Here is a 14,425-nt window from a genome sequence, read left to right as displayed (position 1 = left end):
CAGGTTCCATTTGCCTATGCTATGCTGATTTTAAAAATGCCTTTGTCAGCATTCTGAATCACTTCACTACTTTATAAATCTTTATTTCACATTAAAAGGCTCCATGGCAGCAGTGTGAGGTCCCAGGGGCAGGTAGTATTGGGCAGCTGGAGCAACCAATGTACCTCTGCCTCAGTCTTCTCATGCATTCTTCCTTTACTCCACACCCCCCCCCCTCCCCCCTTGCCTACTCATTTACATGACAGGAAGTGGTGGAGGTGGGGAGACTGACACAGGCACACACAGCTGCCCTTCCCTCAGGGCTCACAACACACTACTGGCAGAGAGCCAGGTAATGTGAAATAAAGTTTTATAAAGTAGTGTCAGTATTCAGAATGCAGGCAAAGACCTTTTTAAAATCAGCATAGCATAGGCTATTGGAACCTGTCCAAAGCTGAAAAAAACCTTTATATTCACTTCGCATAACTGTAAACAGATGGAAGACAGGAGCTACTGTGGGAGTTTTAGACAAGCAGAAGACAAGCAGGTCTGCGGATCTGTTGTAGCTACTAGGGGCGTGGAAAAGCCTTCTCCACCAGAGGTCATAGAGGCTATTCCATGCCCCAAGTAGCCCCTGCGGTAAATTTTCATATTTGGAAAAGGCTACACAAAAGAATAAATAAGACTTCATAAAGGTAGATTCCCAATGGTAGATTTCCTTTACAATTTTATACATATTTAGAAAGAATCTACAGGCAGTCCCCGGGTTACGTACAAGGTCCATAGGTTTGTTCTTAAGTTGAATTTGTAAGCGAGTCAAAACTGTATATTTTATAATTGTAGATCCAGACACAATTTTTTTGGGGCCCCAGTGACAATTGGAGTTTCAAAATTTTTTGCTGTAATGAAACCAAGGATTATTAACCCCTTAAGGACGCAGCCATTTTGTAGCTTAAGGCTCAGCCCGATTTTTTGGATTCTGACTTGCGTCTCTTTATACGGTTATAACTTTTGAACACTGTTACTTATCAAAGCGATTCTGAGATTGTTTTTTCCCCACATGTTGTACTTCATTTTAGTGGTAAATTTTGGCAGATAAGTTTTGCATTTATTTACAAAAAAAAAGAAAATATGATAAATTTTTGGAAAAATTTGCCATTTTCGAAATTCAAAATCATTGCGTTTTCAGGCAGATCGATTTACCACCTAAATAAGTTGCTGAATAACATTTCCCATTTGTCTACTTTACATTTTCATAATTTCTGAAATGTCTGGATAATTTATTTTGATGTCACGCGGCTTGCAAATAGAATATCGCTTTTCCGGATTTTCAGAATTGACTATTTTGGGGATAAATACAGTTTGGAATGAAATTTTACATATTTAGCATCAAAACCCCCTATATAACCAACCCATTTTCAAATCTGCACCCCTCAAGCTATCAGAAACAGCTTTTACGAAGATTGTTAACCCCTTGAGATCTACATAGTAATTGAATCAAAATGGAGGTGAAATTTAGAATGGTCATATTGTTCCCTTATACGTTCATTTAGCCCTAAAATTTACACATTTCCAAAAGATAAAAAGAGAAAACCCACCATACAATTTGTTCTGCAATTTCTCCTGAGTACAAAGACCCCCCACATGTGGCTGTGACTTGTGTTATGGGGGCACAGCGAGGCGCAGAAGGGAAGGAGGGCGCTGCAGCTGCCAGGATTTTAGTTTCCTCATTGGCCCCTTTTGAAGGCTATAAAATTTTCGCTTTTTCGTTATTGGGGCCATGTGATGCCATTTTTTTTGCGGGATGAGATGCTTTTTCCAATGTTACCATTTTGGGGTTTGTATCACCTATTGTTGAAAATTTAGGAACATTTTTTGAGGACAGGAGTAGAAAAGCATCAATTCTGTACTGGATTTTTTACTTCTTTTTTTTTTGGTGTTCACCGTATAGACTAATAATCATGTTATCTTTATTCTATGGGTCGATACGATTACGGGGATACCAAACATGAATATATTTTCTTACGTTTTACTAAATTTGTCAAACTAAACCCTAATGTGGGGAAAAATCTATAATTTTTGTATTGCCATCTTCCAAGTGGCATAACTTTGTTACGTTTTTGGCTACGGAGCTGGTTGATGGCTTGTTTTTTGCGGGACATGTTGTACATTGCACCAGTATCATGTCGCAGTACATATGGTTTTTTGATCACATTTTATAGCATTTTTTGTGGGATTGAAAAGGTAAAAATCATAATTTTTGGAGGGTTTATAACAGTTTTTTTTTACGGCGTTTATCGTGCGGGTTCAATAATGATTTACTTTTATTCTACGGGTTGTTACGGACGCGGTGATACTATATATGTGGGGTTTGTGTTATGATTTAGACTTTTTTTTGAGTTATATGTCTCTTTATATGTTTTGGGGGTTTGGGGCATTTTTAGTGATTTATGACTTTATTTTTTTATTGAATAACTTTTTTTTTTACTTTTTCACTTTTATACCATGGGACATGAAGAAGCAATCATCTGATTGCTTCTTCATGATAATATTCTGCAATACTCATGTATTGCAGAGTATTATCAGTGTCAGCCTATGCACTTGCATAGGCTGGCACTGTGCCAGTAAGATGACGTCACAGACGCCATCTTACTGGCAATTCTTGCAGGTAACTCTGGGGTCCAGATCGGACCCCAGAGTTACTATAGCAACGATCGGCGCACCCCGAAAACGGTTCGGGGGGGCCGATCGTGGGGGAAAGATCCCCCAGATGCTTGTTAGATGCCGCGGTCGCGCTGACCGCGGCATTTAACGGGTTAAGCACCCGCGATCGGAGACAACTCCGATCGCGGGTGTTACACTGGGGTGCCGGCTATCAGTCACAGCCGGCACCCCGTCTTTCCCGATGCCGGTTCGGCTCAGATCTTGAGCTGAACCGGCATCAGCTCAGCGTCCGATATATCGGACGCTGAGCGCTAAGTCACTGCGCTCAGCGTCCGATATATCGGACGCTGAGCGTTAAGAGGTTAATAAAGCTTCATTACAGACACCTTACAGCTGATCATTGCAGCCTGGGACTATAGTAGAGCATTAAGAAAGCTTCACCAGAGGTCACAGTGGGCAGAGGGGTCCGTCTTTAACTAGGGGTCGTCTGTAAGTCGAGTGTCCTCAAGTAGGGGACCGCCTGTAGTAATATTTCTCCCTACAAAAGTGTTTCAGTTCATCAACATTTATAGGATCCCTTGCAAGCACAGACCTCCTTAGATGTCAAAGCACTAATAGCATTAAGGCTAGTGCCATTACCAGCTCAGGGGCCATTGACCATAACAACACAAAAACACTTTTTTAAGTTACTTGTGTACTTATGGTAACAAGGTTGGGTGTTTTCATTATCCTGGACAACCCCTTTAAGGTCAAGGGGGTCTTACAATGACTGCAAGTTATCCAGATAATGAGGCACAAAAAACAACCCAACACCATTATGCTTCCTTAATATGTTTAATAAAAGCCCGGGAAGGTATAACTGGTTTGCGGGTTATTATTTTAGTTTAACCATATTTTTAGTAATCAATGTAGAAATCCAAGTGATTAAAAAGGGTTCACTTACTTTTAAAAACAAAACTATAAATCTCACCTCCAATTAGGTCGTAAAGGACTCCTAGACTGCTGCTACACCATTGGTGTAATAAGGCTTTGTTATCCTTCTATTACCTCTATTGCCTATTCATATACAGTAGTTTATCTTTGACAAAAGAACAGTTTTATATACTGGATTGATAGCAGAGGTGTCATATGGTGTAATAAGAGATCAATGAGATTCATGTTCCGTAAATTAGAAATCACAGAAGATGCATTTTCGTCCCATTTACCACCTGAGCACACTGCTGTTTAGCCAAGGAACAGCTGCCATCTGCAAATCCCCAAGAGTTCCCACCATGGACTCTTATTATCTTACTGTAAATCCTTCTACCATTACCTAGGGGGAAGGGTAATTCATTGTGACAAAAAAAGAGCTTTTATCCATCTTTTTGATACAAAAATAGATCAAAAATATTTTTATCCTTACACATGGTAAAAAGATCATAATATTATTTCAGAGTTTTTTATTTGAACATAATATTATTGTCATGGGTGTTCCTGCGACCCACATCGCGGGTCGCGGGCTCACCCGTGTCCCTCTGCCCCCGCAAGCGCATTGCGCGTTCTTCTCACTTGTCCTGGCTCCTGGTCCAACTCCCTCCACCGTGCGCGTGTTCCCGGTCCCTAGGTCGCGTGCGCGATTACTTCTCTGGATTTGAAGGGCCAGTGCACCGTTAATTGGTGCTGGTCATTTTTACGAAAACTATATAAGCCTGCCTCTTCCTGTGCAACCTGCCGGATCTTCGTGCCTCAAGCCTTAGAGAAAGCTGTGACCCCGGAACCGTTTCTGACTTCTGCCGCCTGCCCTGACCTGTTGCTACGTCTCCGACTTTGAACCTGTGCTGCATGTCCTGACCTCCTACCTGTCCCCGACTACGAGATTGCCTGCCGTTTCTGTACCTCGACCTTGGCTGCCATTGCGGACAAGTCACGCCTGGGGAACGACCTGGTGGTACCACGCCGCAGCAAGTCCAATCCACTTTGCGGCGGGCTCCGGTGAAAACCGGGTGCCACTTAGACTCCGGTCCCAGGTAGTGGCTTGTGTCATACAAAAATCTATGTTTGCATGCTCCACCATAACTCCCTGTGTGCCTAACTTATATTGTCCAATTTTCTGAAGAAGTGCCCCCCCCCCCACGTATATTGTCCCCTTTCCTTTAGCTGCCCCCACCCTCTCCTTCCAATGTCCCCTTTCCCAGCCAAACTCTGTAAAAAAAAATCCAATACTCACCTTCATCATTCCCCTGCAGCAGTCTTCTCTCACTTCTTTTCCACATTAGTGCATGGCTATATTGTCAGGAGACACGATGTGATCCTCAGGCGCACCGGCAATAGAGCAGCGCATTATTGTGGAAGAGAAGACTGCTGCAGGGGAACAGGGAAGGTGAGTATTGTTTTTTTTGTTCTCACAGAGTTGGACCGGTGGTTGGAGAACACTGCTCTAAAGGTAGATGTTGGGAGAGATAAGGATCAGGGAACCATCTGATAATTTGGACATAGTGGCTGCCATAAGTGTCCATCAACACCCACAACTAGACATGTGCATATCTTAGCGCTGCAAAACCTGTAGAAGGCCCCCAACTATAATGTATAATGTACAGTATAGTACTGGTCTATAGTGTATGTGGAAAAGGCACCTTATGACCTTGGGGCCACCGTATCCACTGCATATCAAGATTCTCCCATTCTTACAGAAGTTATTAACAGTTTCAAGACCAAGCCCTTTTCAGTTTTAGAGTTTCCGTTTTTTTTCCACTTCCCACTTTCCAAGAACTATTTGTTTTCTATTTCCATTTATATCCCCTGTATGCATAACAAATTGTACTTCCTATTGGCACCATTTAATATTCTTTCTGGGAAAGTGGAAATGGTTCCAAATGCAGACCCCTAAGTGGTGGCTGCGGGTAGCCAGAATTTTAGAATTTTGTGGTTGTGTGAAAAAAAATACGTAATACATGGGAAAAAAATATGAAAAACTTGGCACGCTCTAGAATAATGCCATTGATATTGAAATGCACTCCTCTATCCCGTATTTATCTCATGCTGTAATCTCTGAAATGTTCTATGTAAATGTTTTTCCTAAATTAAATTACACATCTATCTTTCTTACTGCTTACTTCCTAGCAATTACACAAAGCTATCGCATACCTTTCCACGGTAGAAGTGTGTCTTCTCTCTACAAATACTGCAGTGCAGACTTTTATTGGAAATTTAGAACCTGGAGGGTTTCAGGTTCACTGCAGATAGTGAAAGATTTTACTTGTCTAATGTAAGAATTCTCCCTACAAGGACAAGCCCTAAATAATTCACTTTGCTGATATGTACCATGGAAAATGGCTTATTTGTTCCCAGAGACAGGATTTAAAACAGTAACATAAAAAAATGTATCATATTATTTTTGGTAGTAGAAATGTATCATTTCTACTCTTTTACCTGTGGACCTAAGGAGTACCCAGAGTAGTAGTAGTAATGATAGGCAGACAAGAATCCGCTAACAGTTCTCCAACACCAACTATTTTAATATTTGTAGTCAAATCGGAGACAAGACCATCAAAAAGTGAAATTTATAGTGGCTAAAAAGGGGTTTTTCCACTAAACTTCCTGATTGTTGGGGATCTCAGTGATGGAACCCCCACAGATCACGAGACTGGGGTCCGATGTACCCAAGTTGGACTCCTCATTTTTTTAATATCAGTTCTAGGGAAAGGGGGGGATTTGAAATTTTAGGTCCTTTTAAACTTTTTAACATTTTTTTTTGTTTAAATAATTTTAACCATAGGTGTCTGATCATTTCTACCATATACTGCAGTAGAGAATTTTCTCTTGATCTATAACACAGTGACTCCAGCCTCTGGCACGCTGTTATGGATCCTGCCAAATGACAGGTCCTGGAGTCTCATACAGACTCCAGGCTGCCATAGGAATGGATCGTCACTCCCCAATATCACAGTAGCGACAATCCTAACCAAGATGGTAAACATAATGCAGCCAACACCCACCATGTATGAAGAGGGCTCAGTACTCTTTATACATCCTTGAAGAGGTTGGCCCACGAACCAAGTTAGGCCCTATCCACAGCATAGGGCCTAACTGGGTGATCGTGGTGGTCTCAGTGATGACCGTTCCGCTCCATTTTTCTCTATGCAGCTGACGAAGATCATGAGCACGGCGCTCGGCAAATTCCATCAGCTCCATTGAGATGAATGGAGAAGACTACAGCGCATGAACGTTTTCCCTAATCACTGAGACCGCCACTGATCAGCAAGTTAGGCCCTATCCTGTAAATAGGGCCTAATTTGGTTAGTGGGACAACCCCTTTGACAGCATTATGGCGTATGTATACATCATATTGGGGCAGATTTACTTACCCGGTCATGTCGCGATCCCGCGGTGCGTGGTCCAACGAGGAATCAGGTCTGCCGCAATTCACTAACATCGTGCGCCCAAGTTCCCGTCCGAGTCTTGCGACACAATTCTAAATGTTAAATCCCGCCCCCCCCCCCCCATTTCTGTTGCGTGCAAGCCGGTGCCGTGCGCCAAAATCTAATCACGTGCGACAAAATCCCTGGGCAATTCAGCGCAAAACGGAAATCGTCGGCAAACCCGATAAAATGCGCTCCGTGGACCCTTAGTAAATGAGCCCCAGTGTGTTAAGGGGTTAAAGCGAAAAACTCATTCATCATGCTATCTCTGGGAAGCTCTCCCTGGAAGGACAGGTCATACCAGCTGTAGTCTTTACTGCTGACAGAATTAATAGACTGCATCCCGGCATGATACATCTGACTCATTTCTACTGATTTGTCACATTTGATTGTTACCATAGAAACCACTCTAATCTCTCATTTTTGTACTGCATTTTAAATAAAGCAGCCAATTTAAGATTATATAGTATTTCTGTGGTATGAGACAGATCTACTTTGTAGATGAGGACATCATAAGCAGTGCTGTAAATTATTTTCTAATCCCTAATTCCTAGTATTTTACTATGCAATTACAATGAGTCAATGCTCAGTTTCATCATTCACTTCCTGTATTGACACCAACTTCTATTATTAAAGGTATCCTGGAAACCCCCCAAAACAAATAGTACTTACCTTGCTCAAGCTCCTGTTTCCCATGGCGGCTGGTCTTCTGGTACTGGCACTGGTGGTTTGGCCATTAGTGTCAGAGGTCCATGGGCCTGTTTCAGTTGATCAGTGGCCTCCTGAGATCTAAACTGAATAATCCCAAGTTTTGTAATCTCTCCTAATATTCTAGTTCCCTTCAATAATCTTGGTTGCTTTCCTTTGTACCCATTCCAGTTTATGCCTTTCTAATACACTGGTGCCCAAAATTGTGCACAATATTCCATGTGTGGCCATATGCATTACCTCTACACTTTGATATCATAGTCATGGTCATACTATATATTATACTTCCTTTCCCTTGTCTTGTTGATATACACGGAACATGCAATGAAATAGGATTCATAACGAAGGAAGTATAAATGCAAGATCAGACTACACAGAATTTGTTGTGATGTCTGTGACCATGGATACACTAGGTCTTCATAAGGGCTAAGCTTTTAAAACATATAAATAAAATAATATTATGAAATTATGACCATATAAGCTATCAGTACAGTACTTGCTATGTGATGGCTCCAAATTATCTTGCTGTCTGTTCATTTATCTTCTTTTGTTGCTGGAAAGATATCAAACAATTAAGCTGCTGTAATAAGGGTCATGTTTCCCTGTCCTGTGCACTTTGTCTGGACCATTGATTTTCCTGTGAAGTAGCCATTGCGAATTACTTGCTTATATAAATGATTAAGCAGCAGCATAAAGACACATTATTGTTTAGTACTATGTACTTGAAAAACTTTAATACTGCTTAATTATTTGTACTGTATTATTCTTTCTTGCACTCACATCGCTTTGTTGCTTTGAGACTTTATGGCTTCATTAAAAATTCCAAAGTCGTACATATCTTTGTATTCCAGAGTGTAAATTGCAGCTGTTTATAATAAATGTATATTTTTATAATGTACTCTATGTAGATTGATAAGTGGTTGTGGTTTCAGTCATTTAAAGTTAATTTATTACAGTCGGACATATAAATGGGAATATGAATTACTGCCCATAGGTGAAGTGAGCAGCTAATGAAATAAGTTATGTGGTTTGGCGCTATACAATAGGGAAGGGTGTATGGATTTAGTACAAGTCTATGATCTATCACATATGTGTAGAAAAGAGGAAAAGGATTGGCACCTTCAAAGACATGATAACACTAGAGCAAATACAAACAATTAGAAGGTAAAAGATATACCATACTGGAACTATATAGAGCCTTTGCATATGATAATGCATGAAGAGGAGCCGCGAACTACAATCAAAACCAACTTACATATTGTAAAGTGCCAACACAAAAATAATCTTAAATTGCTAACTCCTCAGTTTTAAATCGCATAACCAACCAGAACGACAATGGGGCACATTTACTAAGGGTCCGTCAGACGCATTTTCGTCAGGTTTTGCGGGTTTTTTTTCCGATTTGCCCTGAATTGCTCCAGGCTTTTGGCGCACGCGATCGGATTGTGGCGCATTGGCGCTGGCTTGCATGCAACACAAATCTGGGGGCGTGGCCGTCGGACAACCCGACTGATTCGGACAAACCATGTCATTTAAAAGCAAATTGTGCCAGCACTCACATGCATCGGGAAGAAGATGGTGAACTCCGGCAAACCTCAGCGGGGGAAGCGACACATGCAGGAAACTGGGCGCACGATCTTAGTGAATCACGGAAGACCCAAATCCTCGTCGGACAACGCACAGTGAAGATCGCGAATGGACGGGTATCATAGAAAGTAATAAAAACCACACACATAAAATATTAATAAATATTTAGAATAGAACATTAATATTTCCCAAAAATAAAAATAAATAAAATATAAAATATATATAAAATCCCTCTTTACCCTGTATAAAATATCGCCATAGTTGCCCTGTTTGCCTGAGTCTATAAATATTATATTTCAAAACAACCATCAGCCAACTTAACTTAGCTATAAACTTCCATGACATCACCATTTTGTTTTTCATGATACTATGACATCACAACTGTTCTAAGAGTTATAGATACCAGGGTTATCTCCAGGTTTTAGTAGGCCCCTGGGCACCAGAGCCTCAGTGGGCCCCTTTGCAGTGAACTCATGTGGCGGAATTAAAAATTCAGAAACTAAAACAGTCTCTTGTTCACTAAAATATTTCCTAGTTTATCATCCCAAACAGCCCCCTCATGGTTATTTCATATAAAGCCCCCTATGGATTCCTCATGTACAGCTTTATGTGGCCCCCCCCACAGCAGCCCTGGGCCCCGGGACTTTCCTGGGTATACCCAGTGCTGGCACCGGCACTGATAGATACCAGAATTAGAAGTTGGGTATCAGCTTCTGTTATTAGTGTCCATTACCTGATCTATTGTGATAATATTATGGTTTATTATGTGGTGTCAGTATTGTGTTTGTACTTTTCACATTCTGTACAATGTTCAGGGATTGCTGACTTCTCCATCGCAAACTAAATTAGTGAGAGACACAGGGCAGTTGTGGTCATGTCTAGAACCTGCGTCCCAGAGCTGACGTTTCTATAGTGACCAGACTCATCCATTATCTCCTTTACTATTTGGCTTTGTTCATTTTTGCCCTTGCGGTGTCTCTTGATTTATCTCGTCTCACAGTCCCCATGTTCCATTTATGTTCCTACGACACCACTATATTTTTCAGTGTTTTGGCATTTTTATGGGTTATTGACTTAGATCCCTGGTTCTTCTGTATCTATTGCAGACAAAGAAAGTAGCTTCAGACAAATGACCGGTCTGGGATTGCAGGCGATAAATATTTCCGATTTGTTTTAAAGGGATTCTACAAATAACTATTTTTCCAATAATAGAACCTATAATCACTTGCACAAATGTCAGAGACCTTAAGAAAAGTGTGGGGTTTTTTACAAGTTTAACACCTAGTGTTCTGCTCCCGGACACCCAATGTAACCACACTGCACCCTCTCCATTCTGTGTCCTCTCCAACAATCCCTCTACCCATAATTCTCTCCCCTTCACCTTCCTCATTGGATTATTGTCAGAATTACAGCTCATTGGCCAGTTTCTCATTCATTTGTATGTGTCCCATTAAAACCAATTGAGCCTCTAGAAGGTTATGGACATGGTGTAGCATTCACAGTAATGAGCAGAATGCATCTTATCTAGAGGTCCTGACACAAGACAGCAAACTGCATAGACTATGGGGCTCATTTACTAAGGGTCCGAATTGCGCAGTTTCGTCCCGAATATTTCTGATTTGCACCGAATTGCCCCAGGATTTTGGTGCTCGCGATCGGATTGTGGTGCATCGGCGCCGGCTTTCATGCAACACAAATCGGGGGCCGTGGCCGTTGGAAAACCCGACGGAATCGGAAAAACTGCAAAATTTAAAAAAAAAAATTGTGTTGCAAGAATAGCACTCACATACACCGGGACGAAGAAGGGGAACTCCAGCTGACTTTAGCGCAGCAGCAACACCTAGTGGATATCGGGCTCACGCCCTTAGTGAATCCCGGCAAGCTCCGAATCAGCGCCGGACAACACGCCGCGGGATCGCGAATGGACCTGGTAAATAAATGAGCCCCTATGATTGTAATAGCATTCCCTAGCACTCTATGGGGCACATGCATCTAATTTTTAAATTGATTTTACGTCTTTAGTTGCGACTTTTCATGGCGCATATGCAATTTTGCAACTTCTTTTGCGCCCAATACAATCTCCCTTCAAAGTTCACCATGGTTGAGTTTACTGCAGTGTCCCCTGAGTTATCACCCGATTTCAGATGTGAAAGTTGCCACTTTAAAAAAAAAAGAAGTCGCAAAATTTTGAATCAAATCCATACCGGCCTAGTACCAGGTGTTGGAAATAGTTAAGAACAATTTTTGTGATTTTTTATAGAGACTTTTTGCAACTTTTGTTTTTAAAAAAACTGAAGTTACAAAAGAGCTAGTGGCACATGTATCATTTATTTTGTTTATTTTTTTTATTGCTTTTTTGGCGACTTTTGTAGGCACATCGGTGAATTTACTCCTTTTTTGGTGCCTTAGACAACCTACCTTCAAAGATCGCCATCCTCAAGTTTTCTGCAGTGTTCTCTAAGTTATCACCTGTTTTTTAACAAGGTGGAAATTTTGGTGCAAAATCAGCTTGAAGCCGATTGTGACGTTCTTGATACTTTTGAATAGAAGTTAAAATTTAACTAAAGAAGCTTAACCCCTCAAATGCCAGTCGTGTCAAACATGAAGATACACTTGACCGAATTAAGGCAGGCAAAAAAAAAGCAGACACACAGTCACTAATGATACATGTACCCATTGATTGTAAAAAAAAAATGCTGCAAAAACCTTTTTGAAGCAAATTTACAAATTGCAAAAAAACACCCATGGCCAACATTTATTCAAGTATTTGCGTCAGTGACATCACCAAGCTTATCGCCGGCCGGCTGTGCGAGAGTGTCTGCACATTTTCGAAAAGTGCAGAGAGCTCGATGACGTCATGGCTCTTCACACCTGAAGGGGGCGGGTAGCAAGATGCAGGCGTGAATAATTAACACTCGGAAGGCATCGACAAACGGCTGATGATGTAGGGGTAGCACTGGAGGGCTAATTTAAATATGTGAGTAAATCGTTTATTTAGCGAAACTAAAGATGGCATTGTGGTGGCTGAAATCCCAATTCTCAGAGTAGGGTCACTGAATAAGATTGTGCCCCCATTACATGCAGCCCTCACTGTAAAGCGATAAACCAACTATGACATTGGATGTTTTTGCTTTAATTACAGAGATGCTAACAGTTACATTTGTTCTATTCTAATCCAGAGATTATGGTTTTTTATATGTTCCATGAAGATTCGTCTATAAATACCCTTGCATTTAATTCCCTTATTGCAGCTCAAGATATCACAGGCTTTGGGGGTAGAACTTGAAGAGAACAATCAATTCCCCTACATCAGCACAAAGCTGTAAAACTCATGACTTAAATCAATGGGATTTTCCATTTTGATTTCCCAGTCTGAATAGACTTCATTCCTGGAAGAACGAGGTCACCAGATCTTATCTTGAGATACTATATGAGTTCTTTGATGATCCCCTGCTGTGACTTTAACAACCATAAGCGTCAGCATTTCTTTACTAAGAATTAGGAGGCAGAGTGTACGATTAAGCGTTAATCACATTATGATATGTTCATGCCTTCGGCGTAGTCCCCGTCACTTAGAAACTGCGCTGCTAAATCATGGAATTCTGGCTAAACTCTTTATCATGAATCCAATTGCCTGAACTCCATAAATGAAATCTCCTAGCCATTCCAGCTGGACGTGACTAATGTCATAACCACCCAATATGCTAAATTGCCGGCATTCTGCTGCACCGAGGGAACTCTGTCAAAATGAAATCTGTCTTCCTTGAAATGTTATTCCCAGAGGGCAGCCTGATCGAGGAGGAAAATAGCTATTACGACCTCTTATTGATTGCTTATGTTTGTAAGTGGCTTCCACCGCTTCTTTATTTGCATGCAAGATCTTGCATACATTATACCAATTGCTTAAACTAAGGCTCAAGAGGAATGATACAGAAGTTTAGAAATGTGACATGCAAAAGGAATTTTTTTTTTTTCTTCTTGTGGGAAACAAAAGGAATTCCATGACCCATTCATTGTGTATTACCTGGGACCAGATGACTGTGGATGGCTGCCCTTTCTATTTGTGACACATTTTCTGGTTTGGTATATATTTCAAGTACAGGCGGTACCCTACTTAAGGACACCCTAGTTACACACAGACCTCTCTGCCTGCTATGGCCTCTGGTGAAGCTCTCTGGATGTTACTTTAGTCCCATACTGCAATAATCAGCTGTAAGGTGACTCTAATAAAGTTTGATTGATAATCCTTGGTTCCATTATCCCGTTCCACACTTGCGAGTGTGATGCGAGATCGCACGGCCCGAACGCTGAAAACTGGAACCGTTCCGGTTTGCAGCGTTCGGGCCGTGTGAACCGGGCAGCATGCGTTGCGAGTGTGATGCGAGTTCATCACACTCGCAAGTGTGGAACGGGTCTAACAGCAAAAAATTTAGAAAGTACAATTGTCACTGGGACAAAAAATAAAGATTGCCTGGAGCTACAATTATAAAATATACAGTTACGACTTACATACAAATTCAACTTAAGAACAAACCTAAAGAATCTATCTTGTACGTAACCCGGGGTCTGTCTGTTATGTCAAAAGCTTATATTATGTCAATGGCTTATGAGAACCTCTGAGAAATGGTGGTGCGCAAGGCAGTTTTTAATTTTCCATTAAATATTAGGTATTTTTGTCTAACCCATAATAAACATATTGCCCCCTAAAAGTTTACAATTAAAGTCTTATTAATATATACAGTATTCTATGTAACAGTTATACCCAAAGCAAAAAACCTTCAACTTTTTTATATCTTAGATCTGTAGATGATTGGATTTTGCTTTCCTCACAACTTTGTAACATTGTTTCCTTATGTTTTCCTAGAACTTACTCAGGAGCTTGAAGAAAAAGAAGTTGAAAACTTTCAGCAAGGTATGCATGTCTCCTTTCAAACAGTAAGAACTTGTTCTACTGGGGTCGTGTCTGCGCTGCACTATCACTGCGCAGGCGTGGGGACAGTGTAGCAGGGCGATTGCAGTGAGGTATGAGTTGAGTGATTACTCCAATTATTATAGGGAGGATAAAGAATGAGGTGGTGCTCCAGATGATC

General features: G+C 41.1%; 1 protein-coding gene across 1 annotated transcript in view; it reads left to right on the top strand.

The window, feature by feature from the left end:
* CCDC92B (coiled-coil domain containing 92B) overlaps window positions 1-14,425 on the top strand; it is a 46,864-nt gene that overhangs the window by 15,191 nt on the left and 17,248 nt on the right. The window contains exon 3 of the mRNA XM_072138201.1: window positions 14,200-14,247. Within this exon, the coding sequence (XP_071994302.1) occupies window positions 14,200-14,247 (48 nt within the window). The remainder of the gene's footprint in view (window positions 1-14,199; window positions 14,248-14,425) is intronic.

This window comes from Engystomops pustulosus, chromosome 2, assembly GCF_040894005.1.
Source record: "Engystomops pustulosus chromosome 2, aEngPut4.maternal, whole genome shotgun sequence".
Lineage (NCBI taxonomy): Eukaryota > Metazoa > Chordata > Amphibia > Anura > Leptodactylidae > Engystomops > Engystomops pustulosus.
This window is presented reverse-complemented; position numbering and strand designations above follow the sequence as displayed.